This window comes from Phalaenopsis equestris, unplaced genomic scaffold (assembly GCF_001263595.1).
Source record: "Phalaenopsis equestris unplaced genomic scaffold, ASM126359v1 Scaffold000002, whole genome shotgun sequence".
Lineage (NCBI taxonomy): Eukaryota > Viridiplantae > Streptophyta > Magnoliopsida > Asparagales > Orchidaceae > Phalaenopsis > Phalaenopsis equestris.
In genome coordinates this window covers 68,812,107-68,831,864 of record NW_018164444.1, presented here as the reverse complement: position 1 = coordinate 68,831,864, position 19,758 = coordinate 68,812,107, and the positions used below count along the sequence as shown (strand labels likewise).

General features: G+C 35.5%; 1 protein-coding gene across 1 annotated transcript in view; it reads left to right on the top strand.

The window, feature by feature from the left end:
• LOC110037441 (DNA-directed RNA polymerase 3, chloroplastic-like) overlaps positions 1–19,758 on the top strand; it is a gene marked incomplete at its 3' end in the record, with an annotated part of 66,591 nt that overhangs the window by 27,357 nt on the left and 19,476 nt on the right. The window contains 3 exon segments of the mRNA XM_020742096.1: positions 10,862–10,993; positions 11,139–11,555; positions 11,787–11,837. Coding sequence (XP_020597755.1) covers positions 10,862–10,993; positions 11,139–11,555; positions 11,787–11,837 — 600 coding nt within the window.

Below are 19,758 nucleotides of genomic sequence, written 5' to 3'. Positions count from 1 at the left end.
TGGGCGTTTATGGGTTGGACTAGTGCAGGAGGAGGGGAAAGGGGATTGCATTTATAATAAGGATGGCAGACAGGGGTTGCGGCTATAAGGGAAAATGATAAAAGGTGTTTGGAGGCAACTTAAAATGGAGGGGTTGGCTGGTGCTGCAAGTCACGAGACGTACGACAGGGAAGGGAGATCGGTAGTGTAGTTGGGTTTCACGGGTGAGAGTAGCGATTCTGAAGGGATGAGTGGAGTGGCGGCTTTAAGCAGGGAGGTGCGATGGATGTAGGGGAAAGCATGAAGGGGGAAGCAAGCAGTAAAAAAAGGAAGATACACACCATCTAGAGACGAGTTACAGTCGGAGTACATTCTTGCCGTCAGATAAAACTTTAGAAGAGAAAGAGGGGATGATAGAGGTTGTCCAAATAGAACACACACAAACACACATATTATATATTTATTTATTTATGTAATAGTTAAGTAGGGGGGAGAGGGAAAGACACGACAACACTCCAATCCTATTTAGGGCCAACCGATTCAACCTCCCTTCTGAATCGACAACCCCTCTTAGCTGAACCCTAGACCGGCTCAGCCTTAGCAGACCCACATCAGTCTCATTGGGTGCAAGGTTTATATACCTCGGGTAATGTGAGGCTTGCCTCACTTTAGTTCTGGGGAGACTTGCATAATTAATCTAGGTTGTTTCCTTAAAATAAATATGTAAAATAACCCTAATAAAAATATTTTTTATATAGTCAAATATTGAATAACTGTGATGTAATTGATATTATTATAAGGAAATAATATATAAGAGAAAAATGATTGAGATTGAAGATGAAGAGAATGAATGAGAGAACATGTATATATTTGAGGATGAGCTCGGGATAAAGCAAATTGTTATCATTATTTTTTATGAAGACCCATTGAGTGATATAGTGGTGAGGACTTCTAAATATTGAAGCTTTATTCTGAGTGACTTGTTTTTTTCTTATTTTAATTGATGATATTAGGTGTGGGTGACAAGGAGCATGTTTTCTCCCCAGGGGGGGTGACAAACATAACTTGCACCCTAGATTGAGTCATGAGGACTAAACTAGTCTCGATACCAATTTCGAGCTCATGGGGTGGGGTTTGCTGGCCCTATGGGCCTATTATCTTTCCTTTTTTTGAATTAGAATTAAGGTTTTAACCTTGTTTTAATATAAGTATATACTATGAAGAGACCTGTAAGAGGACTTTTACTTTGTTTTATGATAAATTGAAGATTGATTATCTATTTTCTCTCGGTCAAAGTGCTATATCCTTTTTCTTCTAAAGTAATGTGTTTGTAAATTAATTATCTATAAGTGGCGGATCCTCCTCGAAATTCATATCTTCCCTTCCTTTTCTCACCAAAAACAACAATTCCCATTACAACCTTTGAAATTCTCTTGCTGATTATTTACACAATTAATGAACTCTAGATCATTTTCCTTTGGTTTTAGAATCAAATTCTAATCTCTCTAACCTTAACCGTAGATCTCCTCATAGATCCAAAATTTATATTCCAAATCATAAATCTACAAAATTTAACATCTCTACCTCCTCTAAAACCATCTTTATATTGTCCACCTATACCTCAAATATTTGGCCAACCTTGAAACCTACTCTTTAACCCTGGCCGAAACTTAAGTGAGCAAACCATCATAAAATAAATCCAACTAAAAACTTGGGATATGTGTGGTGTCATTGAATTACACTTCATTGAGTGGCCTTACATCTGCCATGTTAAAAAAACTCTAAAAACCAGTTGCGAGTGCTGTAAATGCTTTTCCTTAGAACGACTATACACCAAAGTACCATCGATGCATGCAACAACAAATTTTCTGATGAAGACTCAAAAAACCTAGTTCAATAGTCACATGAAGGTACTCAGGGCATTGAAAATGCCAGAAGGCATAATTATCCACTAATACAACACATCCCAAGTCTTCAAGATAGTCTTTCACTCGCCCCCGAGTCTCATCCGAATATGATGGTAGTCACTATGTAAATTAATCTTGAAAAAATGATAGCTCCATGTAGTTGATCCAATAAGTCATCCAATTATGGAATTCCAAATTTACACTTAATGATAATCGTATTTACTGCCTTACTATCAGTGCATATGCGCCATTATCTGTTCTTACTTGGAATAATCAAGGCAAGCACAAGACATGGACTAGTACTCCACGAACTAGTCCCTGAGTCATTAGATCCTGAATATATTTTTGCAGCTTTTCATACTTAATTGGTCGCAACTGATAGGCTGATCAATTTGGGAGCACTGATCTTAAGATCCGATCTATATCATGTTGAGTCTCTCATAGGAGTGATAATCTTGGTGATAGGCTGTCAGTGGAAATATGAGAAGATTTAGTTCTTTCCAAATATACCTATCTCATGTTGGATATCTCAGGAAACCTTTGATTTAGTTTATTCCCTTTTTATTTTATGTTTTTATATTTTTTATTCTAAATTATTTTCATTTCTACTCTAGGTGAGATATGTTTGGTTAAGTTTCTAAATTAAGTAGAGATTGATTTCTTTATATATATGGAATCGTATTATGAATAATGAATAGAGTAATTTTTCATCTCTAAGTAATTTCTACATGGTACCAGAACTATAGAATCTTGCCCTAGCCGCCGAAACTTCTTCCCAATGCAGAAAACCCTCCAACGCACGACTCCCTTCATGCTAGAGCTGAAGCTCCTTCTTGCTAGGGTTAGAAACCACGTTCATGAGCAGCTTGTTCTATTGAACCATTCACTGAGCAGCTTGAACTATTGAAAAAACTACTTGGAAGTAATTAAGAGCTGCAAACCAACCTCGTGATACACTAAGGCGGAGTAGGGGATGGTGATTGACAGTACCAAATTGTACTAAAGCTCAGCTCTTTCTTTTAAGAACTTCTCAGAATTCAATACCAAACTTGGTCTTTACAATATCTACGATCGGGCTTGATGGGGAGTATGAAAATCAGAGAAAATTTAATTCTTTTTAAATATACCTCTCTCATGTGGGATATGTTAGAAAGCTTTTGATTTAGTTTATTCCCTTCTTATTTTATGTTTTCTATTTTTTATTCAAAATTATTTCCTTTCCTAATTTAGGTGAGATGTGTTTGGTAAGTTTCTAAATATTAAGGGATTAATCTCTATATATATGTGATGCATGCTAGAAAATTCACGGCGGCAGAGTAATGAATTCTCTTCTTAACGTTGCACGAGGATTTAACACACAGTCAGATGAAAATGAAACTTGTGATGAAAATTTAATTTTTTTTATATATACCTCTCTCATGTGGGATATGTTAGAAAACTTTTGATTTAGTTTATTCCCTTCTTATTTTATGTTTTCTATTTTTTATTCAAAATTATTTCCTTTCCTAATTTAGGTGAGATGTGTTTGGTAAGTTTCTAAATATTAAGGGATTAATCTCTATATATATGTGATCTGTGCTAGAAAATTCACTGCGGTAGAGTAATGAATTATTGTCTTACCGTTGCACGAAAATTCAACACACACTCAGTGAAAATGAAACAATCTGTGATGACACCATAAGTTTTTACGTGGAAAATCTATAAAGAAATCTGTAAAGAGAAAAAACCACGGGACTTGGTTCAATTATAAAAATCAACTATAAGTTGATTACTCTATAAAGAGAAAAAACCACGGGACCTGGTTCAATTATAAAAATCAACTATAAGTTGATTACAAATGACCTTTGTCCCACAGACGAGAAAATATTACTAGATTTTTCAAGTTACAACGTCGACTGACGACATCTGGTCAGTGGTGGTCGACAGTGATCGGCGGTGGTGGACGACAGTCAATGACAGTCATCTGTGGTCGACGGAGGTCAGTGATGATCGACGGTGGGCGACGGCGGCCGGGGGTTGCCGACGACGAAACACCGATGGGCAGGAATGATGTTGGGCTTAAACTCCTCCTCAAGTTCTCTCTCAAGCCTTCTCTCTCATGTGAGGGGTGGGGCTCTATTTATAGTATTTTGGGTGCAATCAATGTATGAATATGAACCATTTTGATCGGATGGTTCAGAGAGCTTTCATTGATCAGATGACATTTGATCGACATTTGAGTGCTTTAACGATGTCGGAATTGAGCAATATTGGGTTTGTTGGATTCGACTTGTCGAGACGCTCGATTTAGTTGTGAACTCACTAAATTCGGCATCCGTTTGACCTTCTAAATATGTCCAAAAATCCTCCAAGTGTGGTTTAATGATTTGATCTGGGCTTGATCTGACTCGGATTGGACTAACTTTGATATTATTAGGTCCGTTTTATCGAGTCAGTCAGTTTGATTATAAGTTTGCTGAAATCAAAGCTCTGGATGACTTTTAATCAAGATTTTAATATTTCTTGTTCAAAATATTGTCTCGAGATCGAGATTCGATTGTCTCGAGATTCGTATCGGATCGTTGGTGATGTATTAGTTGCCACATATTTTTGGGTGAGTCTAATTTGGTCGTCCGAAAGTATCCATATCTAGAGGTTTTTTTTATTTTTTCCTTGTTTATGTATCAACATATATATGTGACTTTATTTCTATGTATATAAGAATAATTTATATTCTTATATTTTTGAAGAGCTGATCTCAGTTTAATTGGCATGATTCTTTCTTCTCCACGCAGGTGATGATTGTTCAAATCCTGCCTCAAACAAATAATTATAAATATTTTTAAAAGGGGCTTATTTTTCGGGCCAGCGGGCTGGCTAGTCCGAAACTGAAGAGATGAGCTAATATTATATTAAAACTGAACCGAAAATTAAAGATGAACCTCAGAACTGAAAATTGAATAGAGGAAACAAATTATATGTGTGTGTTTGTGTGTGTGAGTATATATATATCTTTTTGCAAAAATAAATTTTTTTAATGAATAACAATTTTTTTTTAATGAAGAGCTATTTTTTTATGATTATAATTAATTTTATCGTAAAGAGGGGGGTTTTTCAACCTATAAATAGACCAAGGAGAGAAGAATGGTAGAAAGTCCCCATCCTTGCTTAGCAGATAATTCGAGATTTTTCAAAAGAAGAAAGTCATCCCCGTACTGCTTAGCAGACAAGCAACGAGATCTTCTTTCTCGTTGCGGCGAAGGGTTGCGGCGAAAGGTTGCGACGAAGGGTTGTGGCGAAGGGTTGTGAAGAATGGTTGCAGTGAAGAGTTCGGAGAAGGGTTATAGTGAAGAGTATCGGCGAGGAGTTGCGACGAATTATTGCGGCAAAACGTTATGTCGGGGCGTCGCGGCGACGCATTACGGCGGGGCATTGCAGTGACGTGACGCGTTGTGGCGGAGCGTCGCGTATTTCGAAGGAGGTTCTCGTGCCACTTACACGTTCTGAAGGTGATGAATAAATGATGTAATTTTCTCGCCTCGCCATGTGGGGGAATTTTCATGCTTATGTGGTAGCGATATTTGAAGACCCCTTGATGATCATCAAAAGCATTGAAATTTTAGGAAAGCGATGCCGACTCTACTTGAAGTTGAATTGATTTGTTGTAGCTCTTGTACTTGTATATGTTGGTATTTATAGCATTTTTAATCATCTGATGTGACAATTGTAGATGATAACAATCTATTTTTTTGTTGCTTCCACGGTTGTTGTGGCTTCTTAATTGTGCAAAATTCTTCTGAAGCTCTTAGCATTCTGAGGAATTTTATGCAGTTATGTCTTCTGAGGCTTGTAGCCTTCTGAGGTCTTTGATGTACCTGTGTTTTCTGAGGCTTGTAGCCTTCTGATGTCTTTGAGTGTACCCGTGCTTTCTGAGACTTGTAGCCTTCTGAGGTCTTTGTGTACCTGTGCCTTATGAGGCCTGTAGCATTCTGAAGTCTTTGATGTGCCTTTGCTTCTTGAGGCTTGTAGTCTTTTGAGGTCTTTGAGTGTATCTGTCTTTTGAGGCTTATAGCCTTCTGAGGTCTTTGATGTTGTTGTGTCTTCTGAGGCTTATAGCTTTCCGAGGTCTTTGAGTGGAGACATTGTCAATCACTTACTTTCATGGAGTCTTTCTAGTGAGGACCTTGTCCACTACTAGCTTCCCATCGAGACTTGTCTCTTGGGCTCGTCTTCCAGGGGCATGGTAGCTTCTCATTGAGTCTTGCCTCTTGGGCTTAACTTTTAGGTGTACCGTATCTTCCTGCCTCTTGGACTTTTAGGGGAATGATAATTTCTCATCCTTAAGGGGGCTTTATACACAAAAATCTTTCATGAGAAATTAAGAAATTTTCAATGAAATAAAATTTAAAAGCAACATGAAAATTTTGCTAAATAAAATTAAAAGTTTATAAGCCAATCGTCTTTTACTCAGATAAGATGAGTTGGAGTTATACTTCTCATTCGATAACTCCAACAATTCTCTTCTGGTTTCCCTCACATTGTTCTTGTAAGTAGCGACCCATGTTACCTTGGCGCATTAGATGTTTAATTTCCTCATTTAATTGAAAACATCTTTCCGTTGAATGTCTTTTTGCACGGTTGAAATGACAATATTGAGACTGGTCTTCACCATCTGGATTTCTTAACTGCTTTGACCACTTAATAATTTCTTCATCGTTGATTGTTGGATTTCTTAACAGCTTTGACCACTTAATAATTTCTTCATCGTTGATTGCCATTAAGATTTTGACACGTGACGTGTTGAGTGGCGTGTATACTTTTTCTGATCGTGCTCACGATTCCCCTGTGGTCTAAACTTTTTTTGCTGTGAGATTTGATTGGTATCCCCAACATGATTCTTGCACTTACCCCCCAATCACTCAAATTGTTCTTTGCGAGCAATGATGGTCTCATCTGCAGAGATTTATGCCTCAACACGGTGAACAAGGTCAGCATAAGAACGAACTATCTCCCGCATCAATGATGAGTAGAAGGGTCCTGGGAGAGCCCCTAAAAAAATACTCCTCTTAGTAACTCCGGATTTACTTCCGAAACCTGTCTAGCTTCAATAGAAAACCTGCAGAAGTAGTACTTCAGTGGTTCTCGTTCGCTTTGACGAATTCCCTTGAGATGGATGAATCCTTGATGATCTGTCGGTTTGCTAAGAACTGTTCCACAAAGAGTCTGAGAAGCTCATTAAAGGTGTTTACAGTGCCCCCTGACAGATAGTAAAACCAGATTCAAGCTTGTCTTTCGAGAGTAGCCGGGAAAACCTGACACATAAGTGCTTCAAAGGCATGTTGAATGTGCGTGATAGTTCGATAATGATCAATATATTCGTAGGGGTCTGTTATCCCTTCATACGTGTTGACGTTCGGAAGCTTGAAACATATTGGGATGGGGTGTTGGAGGATTACATTCGCTGAGGGAGAAGATTCATGAATGTTATGGTGAGTGTGGAAGCAATAATTTTTCTCTAGAATAACATTACTAGAATGGTAGCAAGATGTGGCGGTGCCAGGTGAGATGGATGAGTGGAACCTGCGTTGTCCAGGAGTTCAACATTACGACCTGGCAGGGGAAGTGTTCTCTCTTGGGGAGGGGGCCGGTACGAGTTCTTGCAAACATTATGTTTCTTGTAGGTCATGGATTTAATGGTAAACAAATTTTGTTCATTGGTGTTGGCGGTGGCTGTTGAGTCGTGCGTAAGAGATGTAGGATCTCTAGTTGAGATTCATCAATTCTGTGCATTCGATCTTCTATAGAAGGGACCCGAAACGCCTTCTTAGGCGGGATAACGTCTTCCAAGGCGGGAAGATGAAGAAGCATGCCGACCTTAACTCCGTGACTGCTCCCTGGAAGAATGGGTGTTGGAGCGAGATGCTCCGTTGTCATGAATATTGCGTCTGGTGGCCATTAGGGGTGTAAACGAGCCGAACACGAGCTCAGCTCTCGTAGGTGTAAACGAGCCGAACACGTTTATATTTCGAGCTCAAAAAGTATGTTCATATTCGACTCGTTTGCTTAGTGAACCATACACGAGCTGTTCACGAATAAAAAGTTTTTTGACAACCTTAATCACGTCATCATAGATGTTAAGGGTTGTGATAAGATTTAAAAATTATTGTTTATATTAAAACATCATTTGAATCTAATTTAATAATTTTTATTCTATTTTCTTAATTATTAATTGATTATAAATATTTGTAGCATTGTAGTTATATATATATATATATATATATATATATATAGGGCTATCAAAACGACTCGTTAAGAAGGTTAGTATTTCGAGCCAAAACGAAAGAGAGAGAGAGAGAGAGAGAGAGAGAATTGATGATTAGTATTTCGAGCCAAAACGTTAACTTATCAAACAAAATTAACGAGCCGAACACGAGCTTTTTAACGACTCGAACACGAGCTGTTTGCGAACGAGCCGTTTTGACAGCTCTAGTGGCCATGTAGCAAACCGCGTAAGTACTTCAGTTGTGGGATTGAATCTTTTCCCACAGAAGGCGCCAGACTGTTGCGTACTAGAAAATTCGCGGCGGTAGAGTAATGAATTATCGTCTTAGCGTTGCATGTTGATTCAACACACAATCAGATGAAAGAGAAACAACCTGTGATGACATCAAAAGTTTTTTACGTGGAAAACTCGTAAAAGGAAAAAACCACGGGGCCTGACCCAATTATAAAAAGCCACTATAAGTTGATGATTACAGAGGACCCTTGTTCTACAGACGAGAAATTGTTACTAGATTTTTCAAGTTACAATGTCGACTGACAGCGTCTGGTCAGCGGTGGTCGACGACAGTCGATGATGATCAGCTGTGGTCGACAGAGGTCAGTGATGATCGACGGTGGTCGACGACGACACTTCGATGACAGGAAAGATGTTGGACTTGAGCTCCTTCTCAAATTCTCTCTCAAGCCTCCTCTCTAATGTTAAAGGTGGAGCTTTATTTATACTGTTCTGGATATAATTAATGTTGTAATATGAAACATCTTGATTGGACGGTCCGAAGAGCTTCCCTCAATCAGATGATGTTTGATGGACATTTGAGTGTCTTAACGATGTCGAAATTGAGCAATCTTGGGCTCGTTGGATTCGACTTGTCGAGACGTTCGATTCGGCTATAAACTCGCTAAATTTGACATCCGTTTGATCTTCCAAATGTGTCTAGAAATCCTCCAAGAGTGGTTTAATGATTTGATCTTTGGGCTTTATCTGACTCGGATTGGACTAACTTTGATATCATTAGGCCCCTCTCATCGAGTCGATTAGTTTGACTATAAGTTTGCTGAAATCGAAGCTCTGGATGATTTTTTATCAAGATTTTAATATTTCTTGCTCAAAATATTATCTCGAGATTCGTGTCAGATAATGAAAATTTGTTGGTGGCGTATCAATATGTAAGCCTATTTGTGAATAATGAATAGATCAAAATTTCTTCCCAAGTAATTCCTACAAGTTCCTCTACGCCAGGTTCACTAGCTAGTCGTTAGACCATAATTCCTTTGAGATTGTATTTGGGCAAAACCATTTCACTTTTTTAGAGTTAGTATTTTTTCTTTCAGCTGAAATTAGCATTGCAGATGCTAAAGAGATTTAGACTTTACATAGGTAGGTGCGGGAGAAAATTGTATGTAAAATGCTAAATATAAAAGAAAAGACCAATAAGTTCAGGAGAACCCAGGTCTTCAAGGAAGGTGACTTGATATGAATTAGATTGAAGAAGGAGACATTTTCAGTAGGTTTTATTTGAAAAGCTTAAACTTAGAGTTGACGAATTTTTCAGGGTTATCATGAAGAATAATGACAATGCCTATAAAATTGATTTGATAAAAGATTATAATATTTATGATGCCTTTATTGTTGCTGATTTGACACCATATCATGTGGATCCGGATGCTACTGGTGATGAAGAAGTCTCCCTCACCCAGGGAGAATGGCATGGAGCGTGTTTTTCGCCCTAGGCAGATGGCAGACACAACATCCACTCTTGATGGAATTGGGAGGACCGAACTGGTCTCCATTCCAATTTCCAGTCCATATATTAGGGGATCTGTAAGAGAGCTTCTGCTTAGTTTTGTGATAATTTGGAGATTGATTCTAGTTTCTCCAAGTAGTGTTGTATCCTTTCCCTTCTCATTTAGTGTATTTGTAACTTGATTGGGAATATGTGATGTATTCTACATGGAGTTCGTACCTTCCCACTATTATTACTGGACAACATTTCCTTGCTGTTTTCACCAGAAACAGCAGTTGTGCACTTCCCAGTTTCAGTTTCTCACTTCTCACACTTTCAAATCCCCATGTCGATCTATCTACACCATCTAGGGACCCTAGATCAGTGTCAGTGGAAGAGTGATTAATTGTATTGAACTAATTTTGAATTATTATTTTAGGATCTCAAATGTTTGTATCACTTTTTTTATTTTATGATTTGATATTGTTATATTATTTTACTTTCAATAATTTATTACCTTTACTCCAGTAGGATTTTAATATAATACTTTTTAATGTATTAATAGATTAGGATGTTAATGTATTACTCTTAATTTAGTACTAGATGTTTTTGTACAATTTGTTAATTTTGAGGCTTACTCTTCAAAATTTGTGGAGGCTTATTTCTTGTTAACACTCAATTCCTCAATCTTAATCCTTGACGCGAATATCAAGCATTGTCCCGGACCAGCCTTTTTTAATGTTTCATGACTAGAAGAAAGCATCTTTGATGTTTTCGATTTAATGCTTGTAAACAGATTTTGATGGTTCATGTCAGTAAGAGACCAAAAGATTGTTAAAAGATGTCCTAATATAATTAACTGTCTGTACGATGATGCTTTAAGTGATATCAAGTTAATAAGATTAGTCTCGCCTGATAACTATGGTTAAACTTCTCTCCTGTATATTAAACAGGCTAGTTAATTTTTCAGCATATCTTGTTCTTTTGTAGGTTCCCATACCGGAGAAACCTGGGTTGGAGGATTCCATGGAGATTAAAAAATGGCGTTGGAATGCCAGAAAAGCAAGAAAGGCTAACAATGAGATGCATGCTCAGCGATGTGACACAGAACTTAAGCTTTCTGTAAGTTGGTCCTCTTAGCGTTTGGGGAGCAAGATGAGCTGTATAAACCTTATCTTGTTTTCATCTTTGAAGTAATTTATATATATTCTATTTTTAGGCTTTGATTTTATCTTCACTGAATCCAACAAAATAAATTCTGAAATAGGTTGCTCGCAAGATGCGAGATGAAGAAGGATTTTACTATCCTCATAATCTTGATTTCCGTGGCCGTGCATACCCAATGCATTCACATTTAAATCATTTAAGTTCAGATCTATGCCGTGGAATTCTCGAGTTTGCCGAAGGTAGACCACTTGGCAAGTCTGGGTTATACTGGTTAAAAATTCATTTGGCAAACATCTTTGGCGGAGGCGTTGAAAAGCTCTCTTATGATGCTCGCCTGACATTTGTGGAGAACCATTTACATAATATATTTGATTCTGCTATGAATCCTGTTGATGGAAAGCGATGGTGGATAAATGCTGAAGATCCTTTTCAGTGTTTGGCTGCATGCATAAATCTCTCTGATGCCTTAACTAGTTCATCACCGCACAGTGTCATCTCATATCTTCCTATTCATCAGGTAATTGGAAGGTTTTAAACTTTAAGAGGCTTTTTATCTTCCAGAAAGTTCTGAAATGTGTATGCAATACATTTGCGAGGTAGCGATTCTAAGTGACAATTAAAAATTCTTTATCAACATTCAATTCAAGCGTAATGCTAATTATGCATTTATGTGATAGGTTTTATCATGTTTCATTGTGATAGCTTCAAATTCTTCCATAGCAATATGACATTTCATTCATTGGTGTAGGATGGTTCATGCAATGGTTTGCAGCATTATGCAGCACTTGGAAGAGATTGTGTAAGATTATTTCCTATAACGTCTTTATCCTCTTTATTACCTATTTTTATTGTTTATCGTTCACCTAAGAATTTTATATTAAAAATTGCACGACCTCAAAGTCGAAGAGTGTTTTTTGCTTTTGATGTTCTCAGGTCCATTGTCATCTGTCTTGATGTATTTTTTTCAGATTTTTCTAGTCAATAGTTTGTTTTGAACGAATTTCATAAATATAAAATTATTCTCATATTTATGCTTCTAATTTTAGTCATAATATTTTGATGTATTTATAGTAATCACATCTTTTGAACATGATGTCATGACCCGGCTCAACATTTGAAGCTAATAAAGATGGGATCAGACGGTCGGATAGTGAAAATTAAATGTTTTTATACTCATTTTCTATAATTAATATTTAATAAAAAAAGAGCCGCTATCCAAAATAAATTAAAGTAATACAGGTAAATTTAACTCATTTTTGATTGTCGTGTCTTCTATAAACATTTTATCTTATACTCTATCTTTTAATGAAATGATTAAACCTGTTATATTAATTTAAAAAAATCACGAGCTACAAAAGTGAGAATGTACATCTGTTTCTAAACTACTACAACATAACGAAAAGAGAATGATATGAATGCTAGCCAGAAAGACTATAATTCAATATAGAAATAGTGAATAATTTACTTTTTCACATATGATTGTTCATAAGATTCAGTGTGTTTTACTAAATTTGTATGCTTATATCATTTTATATATGTATAACCGCTACGAAAGGACCGTTTAAAATTATACCATTTAAGATATTTTAATATCAATATTTTTTTTTCATTTACGAGCACGAGTATCTTAGTGTTTTCTCGCTAGTATCATAGAAGGGTAAACTCCATCATAGCCAAGCATGCACAATAAAACAATTAAAATAGTCAGTCTAATTCATATTTTTGTATCATGATGTAAATATTATAATACATTGCATTATGCAATAGATATACTTATACATATATCAATAACATACAATATGAAGAATATGTTATAATTTAAATCTCATTTGAACAGAGCATAAGTGAAATAAAAAAATATGCATTTAGAAATTTTGAAAATTATTGAAATTTAGAAATGTAATTACTCACATCAATCTTGTTTAAATTTAAATATTTCTGTTTGCGCATCTTACAATCAATTTATTTTAAATCTTGATTTTTGCTAATGATTAATATAATTTAAAATTAATATTATAATAAATACAAAAGTGGTATCAAAGAAATTAGGTTTGATCACGATAAACAAGAGTTAGTAGGCTGATTAAATTAATTAATAAGAAATATAAATGAAGGGTTAAAATGTATCTAATTATAATTTTTTTATGTTATTTAACCCTTATGAAAAATTAAGGGGAATAAGGATGATGTGATAGAAATTGATGCACCTCCACATATTACTGTGAATGCAAATACTTTTATTGAGATGATGACTATATAACTTATATGATTTCGAATTTAGACTCAGACTAATTCTAGTGTGGGAGGCTAAATGGACAAGTATGAAACTATTTAAGGATATGATGTCACCTCTCTTTTTTGAAGGAGGAAATCCAATGGATGCTGAGAATTGATTGCTAAGAGTGGAAAAAAAATTTATATGGTTTGCCTTGTCCTTTATAAAGGAGGTTTACATTGAGCACTTTTGCATTAGAGGGAGAAACAAAGAGATTGTGGCGATGACAACTGTAGGAGAAATTTGGCGGTCGACCTAGCCCCTTGGTACAGTGGGACGAGTTTACGAGAACTTTTTGAAGACTGTCAGCCAGTAGATAGATGCATGATAAATTTATTAGGTTGGTGCAGAGAGATCGATCAATTATGCTATACAAAGCGAAGTTTCTTATGCTGTTAAGATATACACCACAACACTTTCCAAATGTAGAGTAGAAATTCCATTAATTTTGTTCTAAATTGTCTAATTTAATTAGACAATCCACCAAGGTCACTTGGGATTGAAGACTATTCAGTGCTAGTGGAGATCACCAAGGTCACTTGGGATTGAAGGCTATTCAGTGCTAGTGGAGAGGGTCAGGAGTGTGGAAATTGATTTCCAACAAACTTAGAATTATAGAGAATCAGGAGTGTAGAAATTGATTTCCAACAAACTTAGAATTATAGAGAAATGCAGAAGAGGAAGAGCTTGGAAGGTGTGACACCAACAATTTATTCTGGAAAGTCTATTGGGAAGAAGATAAAGTCCTGCGTTGATGGAGTGATTAGTTAGGCTAGCAACAACATTTTAGAATCACGTGTTAAGTGTGGGAAACAATATTGTGGTGAATGTTTTGGACATTAGATGTGGAATTGCTCTCATTATGCCTAGAGATCCACATCAAATGCTAACTTAGAGAAAGATGCAAGTCAGACGAATTTTAAGGAGGGATCTGCTTTTAGAAATGGTCAACAGAGGATGACAAAAACTAGTATAGCAACTCATAAGGAGTAACCAAGACAGAACATTCAATCAAGTTTCTATTCTCTAAGGGACTGTTGCTGCACAGAAGCTGTTGCGGGGAAGTTTCTTCTCTTTTTGTTTTGTGCAGTTGTGCAACAGTTGTACTGAAACCATTTATGATAAAAAGACAATTTCGCCTTTGTACTAATTTACTGTTTATTACAAAATCAGTGCTGGTTGCACATTTCATGCATGGAAATAGATATTCGGTTTGAATATTACATAATAAAACTGACACCTCATTAAATAGTAAGAAAACAATCAAAATTAAAAATAAAATTATTAAAATAGCTATTAGGATTATCACAATGTTGAATTTAAAATGCAGACTATTAATTTTACGAGAATCTCTGCTCTGACAAAACACTCCATGCCTCATCACTATTGGAGATGGAATTATCGAACTGATCCGCCCACCTAAAAAAATCATCCACAATAACACAATACTTTAAATGAATCGGAAAACTTCGAGCTCATTTTTTCTAAAGGTTTAAAACCACAAAGCACAATTTGTTAGATGCCACATTAGTAAAAAAAAATATAAATACATAAGCAAAGTTTTATAAAGTTGTGGGGTCCCAGAGCACAAAATATAAACCAACTAAAAATCTCACTACAAGGAGATAATAGGACATAAAAAAAGTGTTTTAGGTTACCTTTAAACCACGTAATACTTGCTCGTCTGTATCACAGAAACATATCACCGCAAAGGCCATCTAGAAAAGCCTCAATAGTCATTTGAATGAAAAATAAGGGATTCCTGGTTGTCTTTAAACCACGTAATACCGAACTCGTATGTCCCAAAAGCATTTCACCACGAAGGCCATCCAAAAAAAATCAACAGTCATTTGATTGGAAAATATGAGGTTCTTTGGTTGCCTTTATATTATACCAGACTCGTATTTGTCATAAAAACATATCACCACAAAGGCCGTTTAGAAGAATCCGTAAAGTCATTTATGTCATCATAGACCTCAACAAAATAAATGACAAGTAAGAAAAAAATACTATGTGAACCCACAGTTGCCTAGAGGCCAGTAATGTGGAGAAGAAAGAAGTTATTTGCACCGAATTGAAATTTCACATGATCGTCATTGCATATATTATCATTACAATAAGCAATAGCTGCTTTTTTCATCATAATACAAAGATAAAGAACATGTAGCTCACAAAATCTTTTCACCCATTAACTATTGCACTTGTAATTTACTCCTAATTCCATCATCTCCCTAACACCTTCCCAATATTGTGTACAAAAGTTATGTAAATTTGATTTAGTTTGTGATCAGGGTTGTCTTATGTAAATTTGATTTAGTTTGTGATTAGGGTTGTCAAAAAAGCTTGTTGAAAAAAGCTTGTTGTTCGCAAACAACTCGTGATTGACTCGTTCATTAAGTAAACGAGCGATCACAAACAATATTTTTAAGCTCAAATTATAAACGAGTTGAACACTAACAACTCTGTATTCGCTCGTGTCCAGTTCATTTTAGTTTGAAATAAAAAAAAATCATATACTTATATAATAATATATTATATATATTATTTTTATAATAATATATTATATATATTTACATCTAAGTTTACATCATAACAAACTCATGTGGTAATATGATTGTGCCTTCTTTTGAATAGATTTGGTTTAAGCTCGAATCCAACACTCTACATCTTTTTTTTTCAATTAATTTTAACGAGCTGATTTTGAGTCGAACATGAGTCAAACACAAACAAGAATATTTAATTCGAGCCGGACATAAACACACTATTCACAAGCGATTTCTAACATGAGCAATTTCAAACGAGCTGAACATGCTCCAGGTCTGAGCTCGCTCGAGCTCGGTTCGTTTACATCCCTACTTGTGATGTTCGTTTACAACCCTACTTGTGATATTAAATGGCTTAGGCAATATTCGTATGCCTCAGCGGGGGCATGTGATCGGTCTTAATATGCACTATTGAAATCAATATCACTACGCAAAGGATGCTGATGAATGTTGTTTTAGAGAGCCATCGTAGCGACTATAATCTTCACATATTTAGTTAAATGATAGGTGGGCATATCACATAAATTAATCATTTTTTCCAAATACTGAATGTCTTTTCAATAATAACACTTAATGATGAGTGTTTTTTATTAAACATCTCATTTATACCTTGAGCTATGTTTTTAGCTTTTTCGAAATTTAGAATAAGATATTTTTTATCAAAGAATGACTTGAGATATCCTTTTTGTAATGGATATCCAACATCAACCAATTAATATTTATCTGTTTTAAGTTTATTCATTATTTTTGTGATGTAATAAATATTTTATTTATTCATATGCAAGCAAACCTGGAGGTGGCTTCGAAAAGTTTTATTTGTGAGTTCTCGTGAAATATTTGAATATACGACTGTCGTGGGCACTTCTTTTCCCTCTATCTATCACAAAAGAAACACATTAAAATCACATACAATCAATATATTTTGAGATGGTGACCCACAATGTCTAATATATGTAATCTTTTCACTGTTGGACACGCGTGCATCTGCATGTGTTCCATTTTTTCATTTGTAGTCCTAACTCTTTTATGTTAGATATTAGGGTTAACACTTTGAAGTAAATTTTGATACATATGAAGACAAAAATCTACCTTGAAATATTGCGTACGCGAATGTCATGCAAAGAGAGTGAGAAATATGAGTTCTAATACACGTATATTAAGCATATTGCAACTGCAATTTTTCTTTACCACCTTTTTCTATTCATGGCATTCATTTTTATGCATCTAACACACATAAATAACACTTAATTAGTAAGTGGTCCATTTAACAAAAACAATGACATCGAATATTCTAAATGCATTGTAATATGTCCAATAATAAAAAAAATAGCTCTACATAATGAAAATAACGAAAAATAATGTGTATCGTAGATAATGTCCCTATAGCAGTCAAACATAATAATCTCCAATAAATAAAATAAAATTCAAGCATTCTGATTATCATGGAAATAGCGTAATAGTTAACCCTATGGTCAGGTGTCATCGAAATAAAGAATTTCTCTTAGTCGAGTCTTCTAGCAATTTCATAGAAAATAAGTAAAACGGCTTGCCTTCTTATGTTTTTAGAATTTCTTCCAGAATTCTCATAACTTCTTGAATATAAGTTGCATGTGATGTGCTTATTAAATGGGAAATCCAAGTTCTACTGAAAACCGCACCTCTTTTTCCTTTTTCTCACCCCTTGGATGTTTTGAACGACTCGTAGATCCAACTTCATATTGGTTGGGATTGGGCCCTTCATTGGAGTTGGAAGTTTGCTTAGTATCTGCATGCTCAGCTTTGCCAACGGGTCCTCTTTCGCTTTATGCCCATGGGTGATCACCTGTGGCCACATCTCCATCAAATATACATCCAACTTTTCTTCAAACTGAAGGTTAATGTCACTGAACTTGAACTTTTTAGTAGTTGGAATGACATACACATTAATTCATAATTGATGTAATTGAAATTGACATAAAAAAGTTGAAAGATTAGGCGTTTCATGAATTCTCACATCCACTTTGGTCCATTATTCTTGTGAAGAATTAATGGTTTGATTTATTGGATCCCAACCCGAGTTTGTGAATTCTCGTTTTAACTCTTTCCATAATTTTTAGACTTTTTTCAACTGATCCCACTTATTTTTTAGTTGCATTTTATCATATTCCTTGCCCTGCTTTCCTGGAATTTTCTTATAATAGTCTCTCATTCTTTTTTGTTAAAATAGGTGGTTGGCCTATTTCCCCATTCAGCCTTCTTAAGACAAAGATCACAAAATATTAGCTTTGCTTCTTTATCCCACATGACATACCAACTGAGTTGTTTTGTTTTACCCATCACGTCTACTAGTTTGAAAAGAATTAAGCAACATAAATGTGGCAGACAATAAAAGTTTATCTCATGAAAATAATAAAAATTATCCTACCACCAACAAAATATCATAGTTACCACACCACAAACAAAATATCACATAATTACCATACCACCACCACTACCACTACCACTACCACCACCCCGTCACACGCACCACCACCACACCCCAATATCACCACTATCCTCTGGCATACCACTACCACTACCACCAAAACAACAACATCACCAACACCACTATCACCACACAAATACCAACACCACTACCACCACACAAATACCACCGCCACAACCACCACAAATTTATCATCAACACCAACACACAAGTACAACCACCACTACAAACACCACAAATTTTTTATCAACACCAACATACAAGTACAACCACAACCATCTGTTGACCTCAATTTTCGTGAGGTCTAGTGAACCACCACCATCACAACCACCAACATCACAATCAATACGCTAATAACAACTAATAAATAATCACAATCACCACATATTCAATAACAATTATAGCAACCCATCAAATACAGCGGCCACAAATCACCAAGAAGTAGCATTAGTACAAAAAGGAAATATACTTGTTTTCTTGAATTCCAAATATCCTTGCATGCCACCAGCCCTCGTATGACCCTGTGGTCACGAGCTCAAAATGAACCAGAAACCTAAGGCTTGGAAAAAGAAATGCACTTCATATGAACCAGAAACCGCTAAGAGCAAAGAGTTAAAACCACATAGACCTAAATAAAATCCAAATTTCACATAAAAAGGATATGCAATTTGATGTTTTTCACTCCTTATATTCAATTTCTCCATAAAACAAAGCACTAAACTGCAAAGCAGCAAGCCTGAAAGTACAATGAACAAAAAACCACAATTAGAGCCAAAACTATAAATACCTGTATACTTAAAAATATCACGATGAAATTGATATGCAATATGGTGTTTTCCCATCCTTATAGTCTCGACTTCTCAATAGAGAAAAACCCTAAACCGCCAAAAACCAAGCCACACATGGCAACCACAAACCCACACATTTCTCAGAAAATAGGATTGCAATGGAAGAATCATAGAAATTATTTCTCTATACAAAAAAGCCACAAACCTCAAAGATCAAGCCACAAACAACAACAACAAATTACAATAGGGAAATAACAAACGTCCAAATATGCATTTTCACATCGTGTCGCAGCATTTAAGCTGCCTCAAATGCAGCGTAACTCATCAAGATCCTAAAGAACTTGTTGCTACTAATGTCGATACATAGAGTTTGATGGTTGTTTTTTCTAATGGGTATAATGTTTGTTATCATGTGTTGAGTATCTTTATGTATTCTGATTTTGGTAGTTGAGTGTTATTGTGGTTATAATGCACAAATTTAGATGTAATATTAGTTATCATGTATCAATACTAGAGGATTATTGGTTGGATCATCTAATATTAAATGTTTGAATTAGTGTATTTACCTTTGATAGTAGTTAACAAGATTTAAACTTCCGTGATAATTTGAATAGTTATTTTTTAATTATATAATCTGAAATTACTTATGT